Source organism: Mytilus trossulus, chromosome 8, assembly GCF_036588685.1.
Source record: "Mytilus trossulus isolate FHL-02 chromosome 8, PNRI_Mtr1.1.1.hap1, whole genome shotgun sequence".
Lineage (NCBI taxonomy): Eukaryota > Metazoa > Mollusca > Bivalvia > Mytilida > Mytilidae > Mytilus > Mytilus trossulus.
Window position 1 is genome coordinate 2,073,364 of NC_086380.1, and position 14,941 is coordinate 2,088,304.

General features: G+C 31.5%; 1 protein-coding gene across 1 annotated transcript in view; it reads left to right on the forward strand.

The window, feature by feature from the left end:
- The window catches only part of LOC134728107 (potassium voltage-gated channel protein Shaw-like), a 31,307-nt gene extending 18,152 nt beyond the window's left edge, over window positions 1-13,155 (forward strand). The window contains exon 2 of the mRNA XM_063592537.1: window positions 10,656-13,155. Coding sequence (XP_063448607.1) covers window positions 10,656-11,843 — 1,188 coding nt within the window. The 3' untranslated portion in view covers window positions 11,844-13,155. The remainder of the gene's footprint in view (window positions 1-10,655) is intronic.
- Window positions 13,156-14,941: the final 1,786 nt, after the last annotated feature.

A 14,941-nucleotide genomic window follows, 5' to 3' on the forward strand; every position in this document is an offset into this window, starting at 1 on the left:
TTATAAACAGACATTAGACTGTTGATTTTCCCGTTTGAATGGTTTTACACATGTGATTTTGGGGCCATTTACAGCTTGTTGTCCGGTGTGAGCAAAGGCTCCGTGTTGAAGGCCGTACATTGACCTATAATGGTTTACTTTTTTTAAAATTGTTATTTTGATGGAGAGTTGTCTCATTGGCACTCACACCACATCTTCTTATATCTTATTATTATAAATGTTACATATCAAAATATAAAACTGAAGGCAAGAATCTCCCGACCATTTCTCTGTGACTAGGGGTAGGGCATGTTGTTTCTTTATTGGGGTTGGGGAACACAACTTGTTTTCGACCATTCAAATTCAAACATTTTTTTCTCCTAATAACATACAGATACAGGACAATTTATCAATATAAAACAGGCCTCTTTTGTTTTAAAACTTACTTTACAGAAGAATAAAAAAGCTATAGATGGAAAATAGCTGATACTAAGATAACAAAGAAATATTTCTTAGCAATGATGCAACTGATACTTATCTGTTAGAATAGTAGCAGCTTTGAATTATTATTTAAAATGGCTCCAACTTTGAACTATTCATCAATCAGCCAAGTTTTATATTTTTAATAGCCAAAAGTTTTAAAGTACATGCATAATTTCAGTGGACCATGTCTAACTCTAGAGGCCGTGTTCAACTGTTTTGCTGTTTTTTTTCTACCACTGTTTAGCATTACTATTTATTCAACTCTCAAATATATTGTTCTTTAAGAATAAACAAAGAGTCATTTGTCGTTGAAATGTTCGACTGATTCCCTGTAAATTTCCACCATATTTCAGCACTTCTGTTTATTCAACTCTCAAATATATTGTCCATCGAATATAATCTAATAGTCATTTGTAGTTGAAATGGACATCAGGCGAGTCCAAATAAGTAGCGCTTAATTCTATTAGTATTGAATAATATTTCCATCACACTACCTTTGAAGCAGTGCCGGCTTTAAATGTCATTTGACAACAACATATCTCATTGAGTATAAAATATAGGACAATCAATAGAACTAATGGGTAACCTCAGTCAATAAAAAGTTTGTAATGTCAAGATTTGGTCACGTTGTTGATATCTGTTTTCGGAATGATCCAGGAAAACATACCTTTCCAATAATTCAAATCCAAAATGACAGGAAGGTACTGACTATAAATTATACTCAGACTTTAGTACATAAGTGCTTGAATGGTAAATTGTGAGTGTGAATTTTCTCGTTCTATCCTATACTAAGAATAAGTAAGGTTGAAACAACTCGTCATTCAGGTAGCGACTGCAACTACCCGCCCCCTTTTACCCCTGCCCCCCCCCCCCCCCCAGGCCCTGTATTTTGATCATTCGTTATGCGAGTATCTGTTTTGTTATATAAATTGAAGACTTTACGATCCTAAAAGTTGCGACAAAGGGACTTATTTTTACTTTTTTTTTTAAAGTAGAACCCGCATGAATAGACAGATTATATGATTACCGGACACAATTACCACCTATCTATTGACTCTACATAGTTGTTATCTACTGACTCGCCACAGTAACTAACACATGCATTGCCATCATGACTCTTGTCGAAATAAGCGCACGTTATATGAAGTTGGTGCATGCTTTTAGCAGGTTTAACATTGCCTGACGCCAAACACTGGTTTAGTTTGTCATTGACAGCAACCCAATACCATAGAATATATGACATTATCACTTTCGATTTACTTGATGAAATATGGCTTCTCTAATCATACAAACATAAATCGTGAACGACTGTATTAAACGATCTATTCACCTTCTTTTACATTAATCGTGTGATATTGATACCTTTTTATCACGAGAAATTATTTACCCTTTAGCGATTCTCTAAATAAATCAAATTGATTTTCTCGTTTGAGATGGAACTGTTTCAGGCCACAAAGAAATTTAAATTCTGGAATGTAATATTATTTGATCACAACAGTCTTATTGAGAAATTTCAGAGTGTTTCCTGAAATGATGGTTTTCTTTATAATTTCAAAAGGAGATAAACAAGAAATAGATTAATAAAACAATGATTTTATGAGTTTTATAGTTAAAATTAACGTTAAACTTTTGAGCGAACTGACTTTTTTTAAATGTCAGTTAATAAAAGCAACGTAAAGTCTTTTAAATTGTGGCTATTAACTTTACAAATTAGTTCCTACTATTGTTGCCGCATATCTATATATTTCTGGTTTTCAAATGTATATGTGTTGGTGTGTGTGTGTGTGTGTGTAGGTTTGAGCGCACTCGAAAAAGAATATCTGGAATAGCAAATCCGAACAAACCAAATTTATGAATAAATTTTCCAGTGTCTAAAATAAATTTCACAACAAAATGAATACTGAACGTTAAGTTTAAGGTGGTACCTAACTCTACAGGAAGATAACTCTGTAAAATCAGTTAAATGTTTTTATTACGTTGTGTTGTTAAGTGAATATTAAGCTTCTCAATGATCAAAATAAGTGTTTGTCAAACTGATATATTACATTTTGTACCAGTGTAATTTTTCTGATAAAACGGTTGGTTCGAACTTTTAAAATGTTTTATATTTTTAGAGTTAAAGTAAATACTTTGTCAACATCTTATGCAAATTAAACGAGCCAAATTAATTTTAGTTAAAGTGTTGGGTACCACCTTAAGTTTAATCAGGAAAATTAAAAAGTTGTTGTCGAGTACACAGTTATAGTTTTACAGCCTCGTATGATTTGGTTTTACTGTATGGTATTCAAGTTAACAGTTGTTCAAGTTGAATCTAATACACTTATCCACAGACACTTGTTTGACTTTTTTCTATCTATGAGAAGGTCGACTATCAATATATATACGCATAGTCCACCTTGCAATGAATAGAAACAAGTGCCTGTGTACTTGTCCGAACAAAGTTCCAAAACGCCTGTTTCCATCATCAATATAGTTAATTAATTTGCCGCTAAAATTAGTCCAAACATTTTCGTTATATGCGAATAGTTTTACAAATTAAAAGAATGGAAAACTTGATAGATAGTAAATAAACACATTTCGTTAAACGATTTGTAAATAGAAACATGCAGTTGTAATTTACTGTCGGCACGGGTAACCTGTTCATGAAAATTGAAAAGCATACATTTTCCTTCCATTTCATTTCATTGGTAAATATCAGACAAACCGGTACTGTTTGATTACACGTTATCAGAGAATCCGGTTATGATTAAACGAGAATAAGTTAGTAAATATGCAAAACATTCTACCAGAAAAATATGCAGTCTCATACAGATTGCTGCACAAAGCCGCTTAATGTTTATTATTACTTTAATGAATGACAAATAAGTGCCAGTGAACTTTACTTTGATATAAATTAGTTTTTTACGACACACTGCAAATGATTGTTTGGCAGCCAGGATACACAAAGGAAAACATTCATAAATGCATTGACATGTTGATTGGAAGATGGTCGTAAGACATGCAATAATGTGACTAAATCTCATTCAAACGAGATTTAAACGTTGCTTTGTTCAGAGACTGATTACAAATATTCATTAAGACGACAGGAACTAAAAAAAAGCGAATGAGACATTCAAAAAGCACGAGTAGACGACAATTATAAATGCATTAGAACAAACAGCAGACATTCACCCTTTTAATGCCATTTAAGTTTTATCTTAAGTCTTTTAAAAGTACTCTTTGATTAATGAAATGATATTTTTTTTTAGCAGGAAAATGAAACGATTTAAATGAACCAAAAACATGTCAAGAATTATTCTATGACGTGATTGCAAGTCTTATTGTTTAAAAAGTAAGAGATCAACACAATACTTGAGCAAGCTTCTTGTAGAAGCAAGAACATTTTTTATTGTATGTTCCGTGTTTGTTTTTCTTTGTTCTAGTTAACGATATTCCTATTGTAGATTAACTGAAAAGTTTTTAATTTGCGTATTGGCTTAAAATTGTTCATTGACCCATATATTTCTTTTTATAATTTCTTTACATGTATAGTTATGAGCCATCTGTAAAAGTCTTATTAAATCTTTGTTATATTTTATGAGTTTTTGATAACCTCAACTTGTTAATGATAAAGCTAAGAAAAAATAAGACAGAACATTTTCCCTCCAAAATTCAATGGCTTATATCTCGAAAACAAGCACATTTTGAAACTGAGTAGCGAACTTCCTTAAAATGTATGGGTTTGCTAATTTGCACCATCGTTTCGTGTGTATTTTAGTCTAGACGTCATCTAATTAACTATCGAGTTGACCTCCGGAGACTGCCGACGGTCATATAAGCTGATATAGGCATAAACAAAGATAGAAATTGAATTGTGGTAATAATCATTAAAAAAACAACATAATAAAATCACTTTTCAAAAGAGCACGTCATTTTTAGATGAAAAAAAAATCATCTGCGTAATTTTTTGTTTTGACAACTTCGGTGTCTTCTCTTAAATGTTTGTAAAGTTTTAATTTAGATGTCAATATCCTTGTGAAGGTCAACATAATTATACGGAAACGTTGGTTTCAGATGTATCCTTGAATTCAAGGTTAGCTCGATACTTCTCATATTAATTGGAATTTTCTATAATTCTGTTATGATTTTATAATTATCATTTATTGCAAATATGGGATTTATAATTTTCAAATCGAAGCGAGAATCAATGATCAACAATGAAAGATAAAAAAAGTTTTGAGTTCGATCCCAGTCAACTTCCATAGCCTACTGTGGTTTGAACAATTCCAATATATTCCCAAAATCGATATAATTCATAACAAATTAAGATAGCACCGTTATTAATAAAGCAGTAATTATTGTAGCCTGATATTATCTGCGTACCAAGTTATATTGAAATCCAATTATATGTTTTTGTCATTTATAAGGTGTAGAATAGCTTTGTTTAATAATAAAGTAATCCTGGCATCTATGACGTAATGATAAGATAGAACAATTATTTTCTAAGAGAAAGAATAAAATCATATTTTTTGAACTTTTATTTACGATCCAGCATCATGCTTATAATTTCCTTTCGTGACTTACTATACACATTAAAGAGAGATGCTATATTGTGTTGTTTAAAACAAAAAATACATTTGTTTTATTTACACCTAGAGTTGACAGAACACCTTTCTTGAAACTCATTTTCTTCTAATTTACATCCCCATTTCCGGATTAAACAGTCTTGCAATAAGTTGCTAGGGTAATACAATTGACAATCCATGTCAGCCACTTTAATAGAATCTGGTAGAACGTGCTAAAAGCACAACACTTCAAAATAAAAAGATAATTTGTTTTAATAATTGAAGTTCTGTTGTTTGTTGACAATGGAACTAGTTGTAAGAAAAATTATACCAAAAATATAAATAAAAACCGAGACTGTTAAGCACCATAAGTCTACGGAGAGTTTATACATACAATATGTATTATACATCCAATATGTATAAACCGGCGACAACTATACGACAGAATGTTTTTTCATCTGATCACCAGTGATTGTGATGCAAGGCTGAATACTCATTCTGCATATATATAATTCGTCTAAATAACAGCCCAACAATGTAAGATCTGTCAATTTGCGGAAGCGAAGTTTTGTTCTTCCTTTGCCGGGATTAGACATCATGACACTGGGATATATTGGCATCGAATCGCCTTGCAATATGCCTGGTGCGCTTATTCACCATTTCTACATAAGGAAATGCCACATAAAGTCAGGAATATAACAGTAGTTTTTCTTTCGTTTGGTGTATACGAGCTTATGATTTTGCCATCTTTATAAAGGATGTTCTGTTTTGAATTTGTCTAGGATATCTGAATTTTTGTCATTTTACTTAATGAGAGTTTTTCAAATATTATGAGCTATATTGTTTATCATTGTTTTAAATTATATCCTCATATCATATATCATACTCGTATGTCTACAATGTAACACATTGATCAAATGTAGCTCTATGTACATTTCCAACGCCTCTGATATCCATTCTATATTCGTCTTTTTTATTTTGAGATCAAAGATAGTTATTCTCATAAGACGTAGTACTTATCACCATCAGGTTGTAAATTGGATGATTATACGACAGGAGGATTGTTTATATTGAAGTGAATGCATTATAAGATCCCACAAGTGTATAGATCACAAGCCTTTTAAATGCTAGATGATATCCAATTTCGAGGTATTGAAAACCGCCAATCTTACCATATGTTTAATACTATTATAGATATAAGAAGATCTGGTATGAGTGCCAACCAGACTTCCCATTATCTAAGTCCCAATTTTTAAAAAGTATATACTTGTGTAAAGGGTATCAAAAATGATTAGTGGAAAACCGTTCAAATAGGAAAATAAATGGTATAATCTGTATAAAAAACAAGAAGCGAGAATCATTTATGAACCACATCATTAAGAATTTGGAGAATAATTTATATTAGATTTTCAACTCCCCCACCCCCTTAACCAATTTAGCAACGTTCTACTTATCTGTTCACACAGATAATGAATTGATTTTGTGACAAACTTGTTTCAAGCAAAACACACAAACACTTTGTACAACTCAATTATTGAAACTCTTTAAAATCTTAACAATAACTGGTAAAAAAGAATATGCTTCTGCTCTTTAACTTTATTGCTATATAGCAAAATACACCAACAGATACATTGTATCACTTAATTATTGAAAAATTAAATCACAAAAATACTGAACTCCGAAAAAAATTCAAAACGGTATGTTCCTAATCAAATTGCAAAATCAAATGATAAAACACATCAAACGAATGGAAAACTACTGTCATATTCTTCACTTGGTACAGGCGTTTTCAAACGTAGAAAATGGTGGAATTAATCTGATTTTATAGCGCTAAACCGCTCACTTTGTGGACAGTCTAATCAATTTCCGTTATATTTACAATGATGCGTGAAATAAACAGACATAATAAATAAAATAGTCAAAATATGTGAACAGCAGTCATCATATGTATAACATAAATTCAAGATTCAAGATTTTATTAAAGGCTCACCACTTGTATAACATTATACAACGAGATATTCATATACACCATTGCGTATAACATGAAATATTAAAACATATTGTATATTTATTTATTAATTATTAAAACTCTTTTTAAAACAGTTCACAATAACTGGTACAATGCGACTACCAGTATCTGGTCCCTGATTAAAGCCACAAATGAAATATAGTCTTCTAATCAATAACCTTGTAACTGGAACAGACAGAATAAGCTAATTTACCTTAAACGACGGAATTCTTGGTATAAATATCAAAATAATTGACGGGATTCATTAATTAATGGAGACATTCTGTCATTTGAAACATAAAACCAATTTTTATTGGTATACATTTAGAAAAAATCAATGTAACTTCACTTAGAATCAAACTCATCTTTGATCAGGTGGTGGTTGTCCAAACAAATAAATCTAGGAATGCAGTGAATATTTCGTAACCACCGATTGGTGGTAAATATAAAAAAGTTTATTTACGACGGATACAAAGGAAATATCTTTTTTTGTTTTGTTTTGTTTTAATCTGTTTGAAGTTTATCTATTTTATAGCTTTATTTCCAAAATAAGACAGACACACTGGATCCCCACAATCAGATCAAATATGTGTTGTAACAGTTGCTTAGGAACATAACCATGATATCATCTGATGATAAATATTGTCATAGTGAGCAACAAACATTGACAACAAGTAGATAACTATATTAAATTGAGATAAACAAAAAAAGTATCTGCTTCTTTCCTGTTCGATAAAGGAAACAAATAAGGCAGGATGATAGGCTAATTAATGTTATTTCTATCTTTTTTTCAAAACATACCAGTGAAAATACTTTCATGCATAGACTAAATAGAAATTGTTTTGGACTTAAAAGGTACTTTCAAAACATGTCTGGATATTCACCAAAAATTGAATTTTGTACACCGGTTATTAGACATGATTAGATGTTTAGATCTTCTTAAAAAGAGGTCTGGATAATGTTTCGTTATGTCTTCACTTGTTACTAGAAGTTGAAAATCTATTTTTAGATGCCTAAACCTACTGGGATTTGTATATTGAATAGTCTAAATAAGGTATATAGTAAGGATTACACAATAATTCTATATATGTCCATAAAATCATAATATCATTCAACATTCAGACATTGTTATTGAAGACGGATAAGATGCTTTATCGGCAAACTGACATAACTTTGTGACACAATCCATTGAGAGCATTGCCAATCATAACAACTTTCATTGTATTCGCAAGACAAGACATCACTTGATTGCTAGTACAATGTTGGTCTGATTAAGAAGACTCACTTCTAACTGGTCTAACTCTCAACATTATATTACTGTCCAGTTAAAGTTTGCCAGCTATTTTGGCCATCCTTTTTCATATTTTCTGAGTAGTTGGGTACTAATGGGTTGTTGGGTTTGCTGTACTTTTTAACCGTGTTTATAGATTGATAGTTATTCAAGTTATCCATTTTTCTATAATATCTGTGGTTGAAGGAAACAATAAAACTATTATTACTTAGACATGTTAGATGGGCCTTTAGTTGTCCTTTTATAGATCTCTAGGCGTACTAAACAAAACGATTACAACATAATTGTATCGTTACTCTATAGAAACACAAAACAACAACACAAACGTTTTGTTTAATTTTTTATGTTATTTTTAACCTTTTTTAAAAGTTTAATTTAATTTTTAATGAAATATTTCTATGACGTACAGAAATCAATGGTTACATTTAAATGAACAACTTGCATATAAAACAAGATCTAAGACTTAAAGTGTAATTTATCTTATCTTTTTTTTTCAAAAAATATGTCAGCATGCAACTTATAAAATCGAACATTAGGCATGTGTTATTGTTAAACTATGGATGATATTGTACTTTATTTTGAATGAGTCTGGGCATTCAGCAGAGGAGCTTATATTGTTCAGGGAGAGGAACTATCCTGTAGGCGTGATCACGTGATTTTAGGAGTAAAGCCTTCAGACTTAGGATTATACTTATGCTTTAATGACAAAACTTCATTTGCTTTTAGGATCATAGCCATGAGCTGTAGGCTTACACATTGACTTTAATAACAAAACCTCCAAGTGATTTTATGATAATCCTTAGACTATTTTGTTTAAAGTCCCACTGATTATTACCTATTGCTCAATTAGTGTTCCATGAAATCGTTAGTCAGAAAAGATATGAATAACGTTCCATGAATAAGCGTGGGTGCCGTTTTGGAATTGGTATTTTTTAAGATTTTACATACAAGATATTAATTCTTTGGAAATTAACAGAAAAAAAGGAGTAGACACATAAATGGCGTTTTCTACCATCATTGCAATGACAGAGATTTCATTAATTACACGTGGATAAAGTTGAATGTGTGTAATAATCCAATAAATTTCCCTGATAAAATATTCCTATACTGTCAACTAATTAAAGACACTAACTGTGTTTAAATGTTCATTTTTTTAGTTCACCGACTTCATGTCTGTTGTCTTTTGTTAGTTATACGTATCAACCGAAGTGTTGTCAAGCTGTTTAACCACGCTTTATTTCAAATGACCTGATTTTGAATGACATCACTGCGTTCAGTTTAAGAATGCACTTAATGAAGTAGTTCAGAAAATCTTAAAATCAGTGCTTGATTTACATGTGTGCAAACTATTTCTAGTTATAACATAATTAAAATTATCTGCTATGAATAAGTTGTTGCTTAGTTCAAAATATCTTGTTATGTTTTAAAAAAAAATAAGATAAACTTAGATAAAAGAATAGACAAGAATAGTTAATTGGCATAGAAGAGCCAAAATACCCATAAAGAAAATCCAAAACAAAAGCGTTTTAAAAATAATGAATTAAGTCATGTATTTATACATGTATTGGTGAGGATGTATGACGAATCGAGTTATTAACTAATTGATGTAAACGCAACCTTCAGCACCATTCTGATACCTTGTTGTGGTCATGTTGTATTGCTGAAAGAAACCGGAAGTCCCATAGGGAACCAATCTTCAATAGGAAAACTTTAGTCAATTAAGATTAGAGTCTAGCGCACCTATCACGTGCGGTATTTGAGTTAAGCTAGTGATTAGTGATACAGTAGTGCGACTTTTACCACTACTGTGTCACTGAGACCGATATACAGGATTTGACTGCCTTTTCATCCGTTTCTTTTATTTTCCGAATATCATAAGATATGTTTAAAATATAAATGAAATGTACATAAAGAAGTTAATGCTTTTGTTGGTATGCCAATATGAAATAAAGAGATGTGGTATGATTGTCAATGAGACAAACATAGTACATCAGCATACACCAGGCCGATGTTAAAAATAACTACAGGTCACTGTGTAAAATATAACCACACTAAAATATGTCCCAAGTATCTATACATTCCATCATAAGTAATACACAATTTTATTACAATTTAACGAAAGTTGAGACTGTCATCTAAAACTGTATAATTTGCATTTTTCGTTTGATCATATGATTGTGGATCCGAGATTTCCTTTTTATATATTTTCAATTGATTTTTCGTACTTCCTTCTCTTTGAAGCTAACCATGGTAAGAAGAGCTGGACACTTATCTTTTTTGATGGGTATTGTTATTGTAATCATTGTTATTATTTACGTTAAAAATCTGACATTGTTGTTCTTTTTTTCAGGTTTACGCCGTAATTTCGTTGCTTGTCGTACTAGTGTCCATCACCGTATTTGTTCTGGAAACATTGCCATTCTTTGGCGCCATAACTGTGCATGCCAAAAACAGCAATGTTACAAGTGACGATCTACGAAAGGAATTCGACATATTTGATGACGTTAGCCCATATGATGTTCTTTTAATCATTGATAATTTGTGCAACTTATTCTTCTTTACAGAATTCCTAATCAAACTTATAGCAGCACCTTCAAAATGGCGATACTTCCGGTCGCCAATGTCTATTGTAGAACTGACCTGTTTAATACCATACTATATAGCGATAGTTATTGTTTTTGCTCATCCAGATCCAATTAAAGTCTTCGAGCTCATACGGGTTCTTGTAGCGTTACGAGTTCTCAGAATATTCCGTATCTTTATAATAATGAAGCATTTTCTAGCACTTAAAATACTTATGTATACTATTGCAGCTAGTACAAAAGAACTGTTTTTGTTACTTTTAGTAGTTATTATAGGAGTGCTTGTGTTTGCAAGTATGGAATATTATATGGAAATATTTTCAGACCAGACTTCTGATTTTGATCATATTCCTCTTGCTTTCTGGTGGGCCCTCATCACCATGACAACAATCGGATACGGAGATTTAGTACCTAAAACCGCTCTAGGGTACATAGTTGGTTCAATGTGTGCAATTAGTGGAGTGCTGACAATCGCCTTGTCGGTACCTGCCATAGTAAACAATTTCACTCTTTACTACACTCATGCACAATCAAGACAAAAACTACGAGAACGGAAGCGGAAGTTTAACAAGGATAAATGGAAGAAATTCATTGACAAATCAAAAGGCGGTTCACTTTTCAAGGCAATAAAGGTATTGTTGCCGAAGAAGGATGGTACTAGTTCTGTAGGACAGGGAACAAGTTCAAACATTATACCAAAGATTGAGAGAAGATTAAATGGAAATAAAATGGAGGACAATGACCATCCCATACCACTTCCTAAATCATCAACAAATTATCCCAAAATTTTTACTGTGTCATCTAAAAACAATGATAAAGTTACAACAAGTTTCAATAATGGAACCGCTCATCAAAACGGGCATGCGCAAAAACAAAATGTATTGCCAATGAAAGAAATCAGGGAAGATTCTATTATAATTGAAAATGGCAGTACAACATTAACGGAAATTATTTGAATTTCATTGGGCATTAATTCAAAATACTATGATTTCAATTGTACTAGCAATCTGTGAAAGAGTGTTTGACTTTAAACTCACCACTCGGCTTTTAGAAACACAATCTTTACCACGAAGGAAGCACTTTATAATGTGAATGGGAAAAACCGATTCAAGGAGGCTTTCTGACATTTAGAAAACATAAACAAATGAACGGAACTATCAATAGCGTATGAGGTAGATCGTACTCATCGATGCCATGAAATTGTATTTATCTCTTGATTGATACTTTTTTATGTAAATTTAAGTAACCACAAAATCTGATTAAGGTGGTACCTAATACTACAGGGAGATAACTTTGTAAAGTCAGCTAAACGTTTAAATGATGTTGTGTTGTAAAGGGAATACCAAGCTTCTCAATGATCAAATTTGGTGTTTGTCAAACTGCTATATGACCAGTGTTATTTTTCTGACAAAACGGTTATAATCCTGGTACTTTTGATAACTATTGGTTCAAAATTTAGAAATTTTGAAATTTTTGTTCAAGGGTCAAAGTTCATATATTGTCAAAATTTAAAGAAAATTAAACAAGTCAAATTAATTTTAGTGAAAGTGTTGGGTACCACTTTAACATACAGATCCAGTGTTAAACTTTGCTTACAAGGATCTGACAACATCCGGTGTATTTCTGTTCTGGTACTTATTACTTCAAGGAATTTTTAGCCTTCAAATATTTGAAGGTGTGTACTAATCTGACATAATCAGAGGACTCTTAAAGTCCTTAAACCTGAAAGATCCATTTTAGGTTGGATATCATGGATAGATTTTATCTGTATTTTAATCAGTAACTTTTCTACGTTTCTTTGCAAACGTGGTAGATGTAGTATCATTGAAGATTGATACTCCCATTTTCATTTGTTCCTTGATGAAAGGAATTTCGCTACTCACAATATCATTGGTTCCTTGATATTTAACTCCTCGGCGCTTTGCTTGATATATTTTTAATGGGGGACGTATTATTGCTTACTAGTATCTAGTAATATATAGAATAACTGTTTAAAATGGGGATATAAAGTTATGTTTGACTCCCCAGGTAACAGTCTTGTTATAAACAGCTATATTAGCTTACATGCAAAACTCTTGCTTGATAAAATATCTTTTTTTAGATTTTTTTTTTATTTCGCCCACATTATGCATCTATAATTGAGGGACGTGATTATACAACTTTATGCTTTTCTCATCACTTGGCGTCCGTCGTCGTCCGTCGTCGTCCGTCGTCGTTGTCGTTAAAATTTTACATTTTGAACTTCTTCTAGAGAACCAATAAAAGTGCCACAAAACTTCCAAACTTTTAAATATTGACACTAAAAACGTAAATCTGATAGCATATTATGAAATTATGGCGATGAATTATTTACGAAACGTACCAACATCTTATGACATTTCTTTTTATGCATATATAATTAATAGTTCTTATAAAAACAGCTACATACTAGTATATCATACAATTGGAAGGGTGAACAAGCTTCAAGAAATTTGGAAATGGGAAAACACGAACTTTGTTAATTTACAGAAATTTCCAAACACTAGGTAAGCCACAAAATATGTGAATGAGCGATGGAAATTATGATACATGCTAATAATTGTCAGGCGACACGCATGTGTCACCTTATATCAGATTTCTGATTAAGACAGTAAACAAAAATTAATTTCTGAAGTAAATAGTACCTATAGTTAATATTGTTTAAATTCATTTATTGCAGGTGGTTATATGTGCTATTTCTGCCCCCGGTGATTTAATTCTAGAACATACCCTATTATGCCATAACGAAGTAGGAAAGACATTTAGTATTCGTCAAAAACCGTTTGACGAGAAATTAGTGGCTACAGTTTTCATGTCACTTCGATCATTTTTCATGGATGATATCATAACTTAAAAGCTATGATGAACAAGGGAAAACTTTGAAAAGTGTTTTACAGTGTCATTTCGGAGTCTTTTATAGCTGACTATGCGGTATGGGCTTTGTTCATTGTTGAAGACCGTACGGTGACCTATATTTGTTAATGATGAGTCCTGTCGGTCTCTTGTGGAAAGTTGTCTCATTGGCAAACATACCACATCTTCTTATTTATATTGGCTACTTCATGACTGTCACTGAAATTTCAGTATCTCAGATATAAACTGTAAAAAAATCAAATTTAATTTTGAATTATGATAATATGACATCCTTAAAACATTTAATGCTATATAATTACATTAGATGTATGTTTCATTATAATACGTTATTCTGATTGGCTAATTGCACATCACATGTTATTCCGTAAGCAGTTGCATGAGACAATAACATTTCATTCATGATGACACGAGGTCCCACAATAAAGTGCACAGGTGAATTTAAAAATTTAACTTCATGAAAATCGTGTTTTTATAATCCTAGCTAAAAAATGTAATTATAAGTATTGAATGCTTCTTTTTGTAACTTTATAGGGTTGTAAAAGCGTTGACCGTGCGTATATTTTTAGAATGAAGCGCTTCCGCGCTTCATACAAAATGTACTTCGGTCAACGCTTTTACACCCCAATAAATTTACAAAAATAAGCATTCAATTCTTAAATAAGATAAGAGAAAGATTGGCCCTACATGGGATTCTTTGTGTATTATGAAATTAAGTAACGTGGAGTTCATTGACAAACATGGATTTGTGTTCTTTTATAGTTTGGCCAAAAGCCCGAAAATCAAGAAATAAAATTGATGTGGCTTTAAATTTTCTTACAAGAAATACTTATTCAAAGAATGACTGCTAAATTGAGAATAATTGAATAACCCATATTCCGCAAAATAAGAAACAAACTTATTAAAAATTCATAAATACTCGGTATATGAAAAATATGCTGCATACATATGCATGGAAGATATTGTAGAGAAAAATATTGAAGGTACTAAACAAGGAACATTTTTGTATTTGCATGCTTGCCATATAATTCGTACTTTTCTATTAAATTACATTTTTAACACACAAAATACCATTGAAATGCTGAAAGACACATTTATTATGTTTCAGTTACTATTATCCGATTAAGAAAATTACGATTATCAAAGAAGAAAAATACCATAGAGT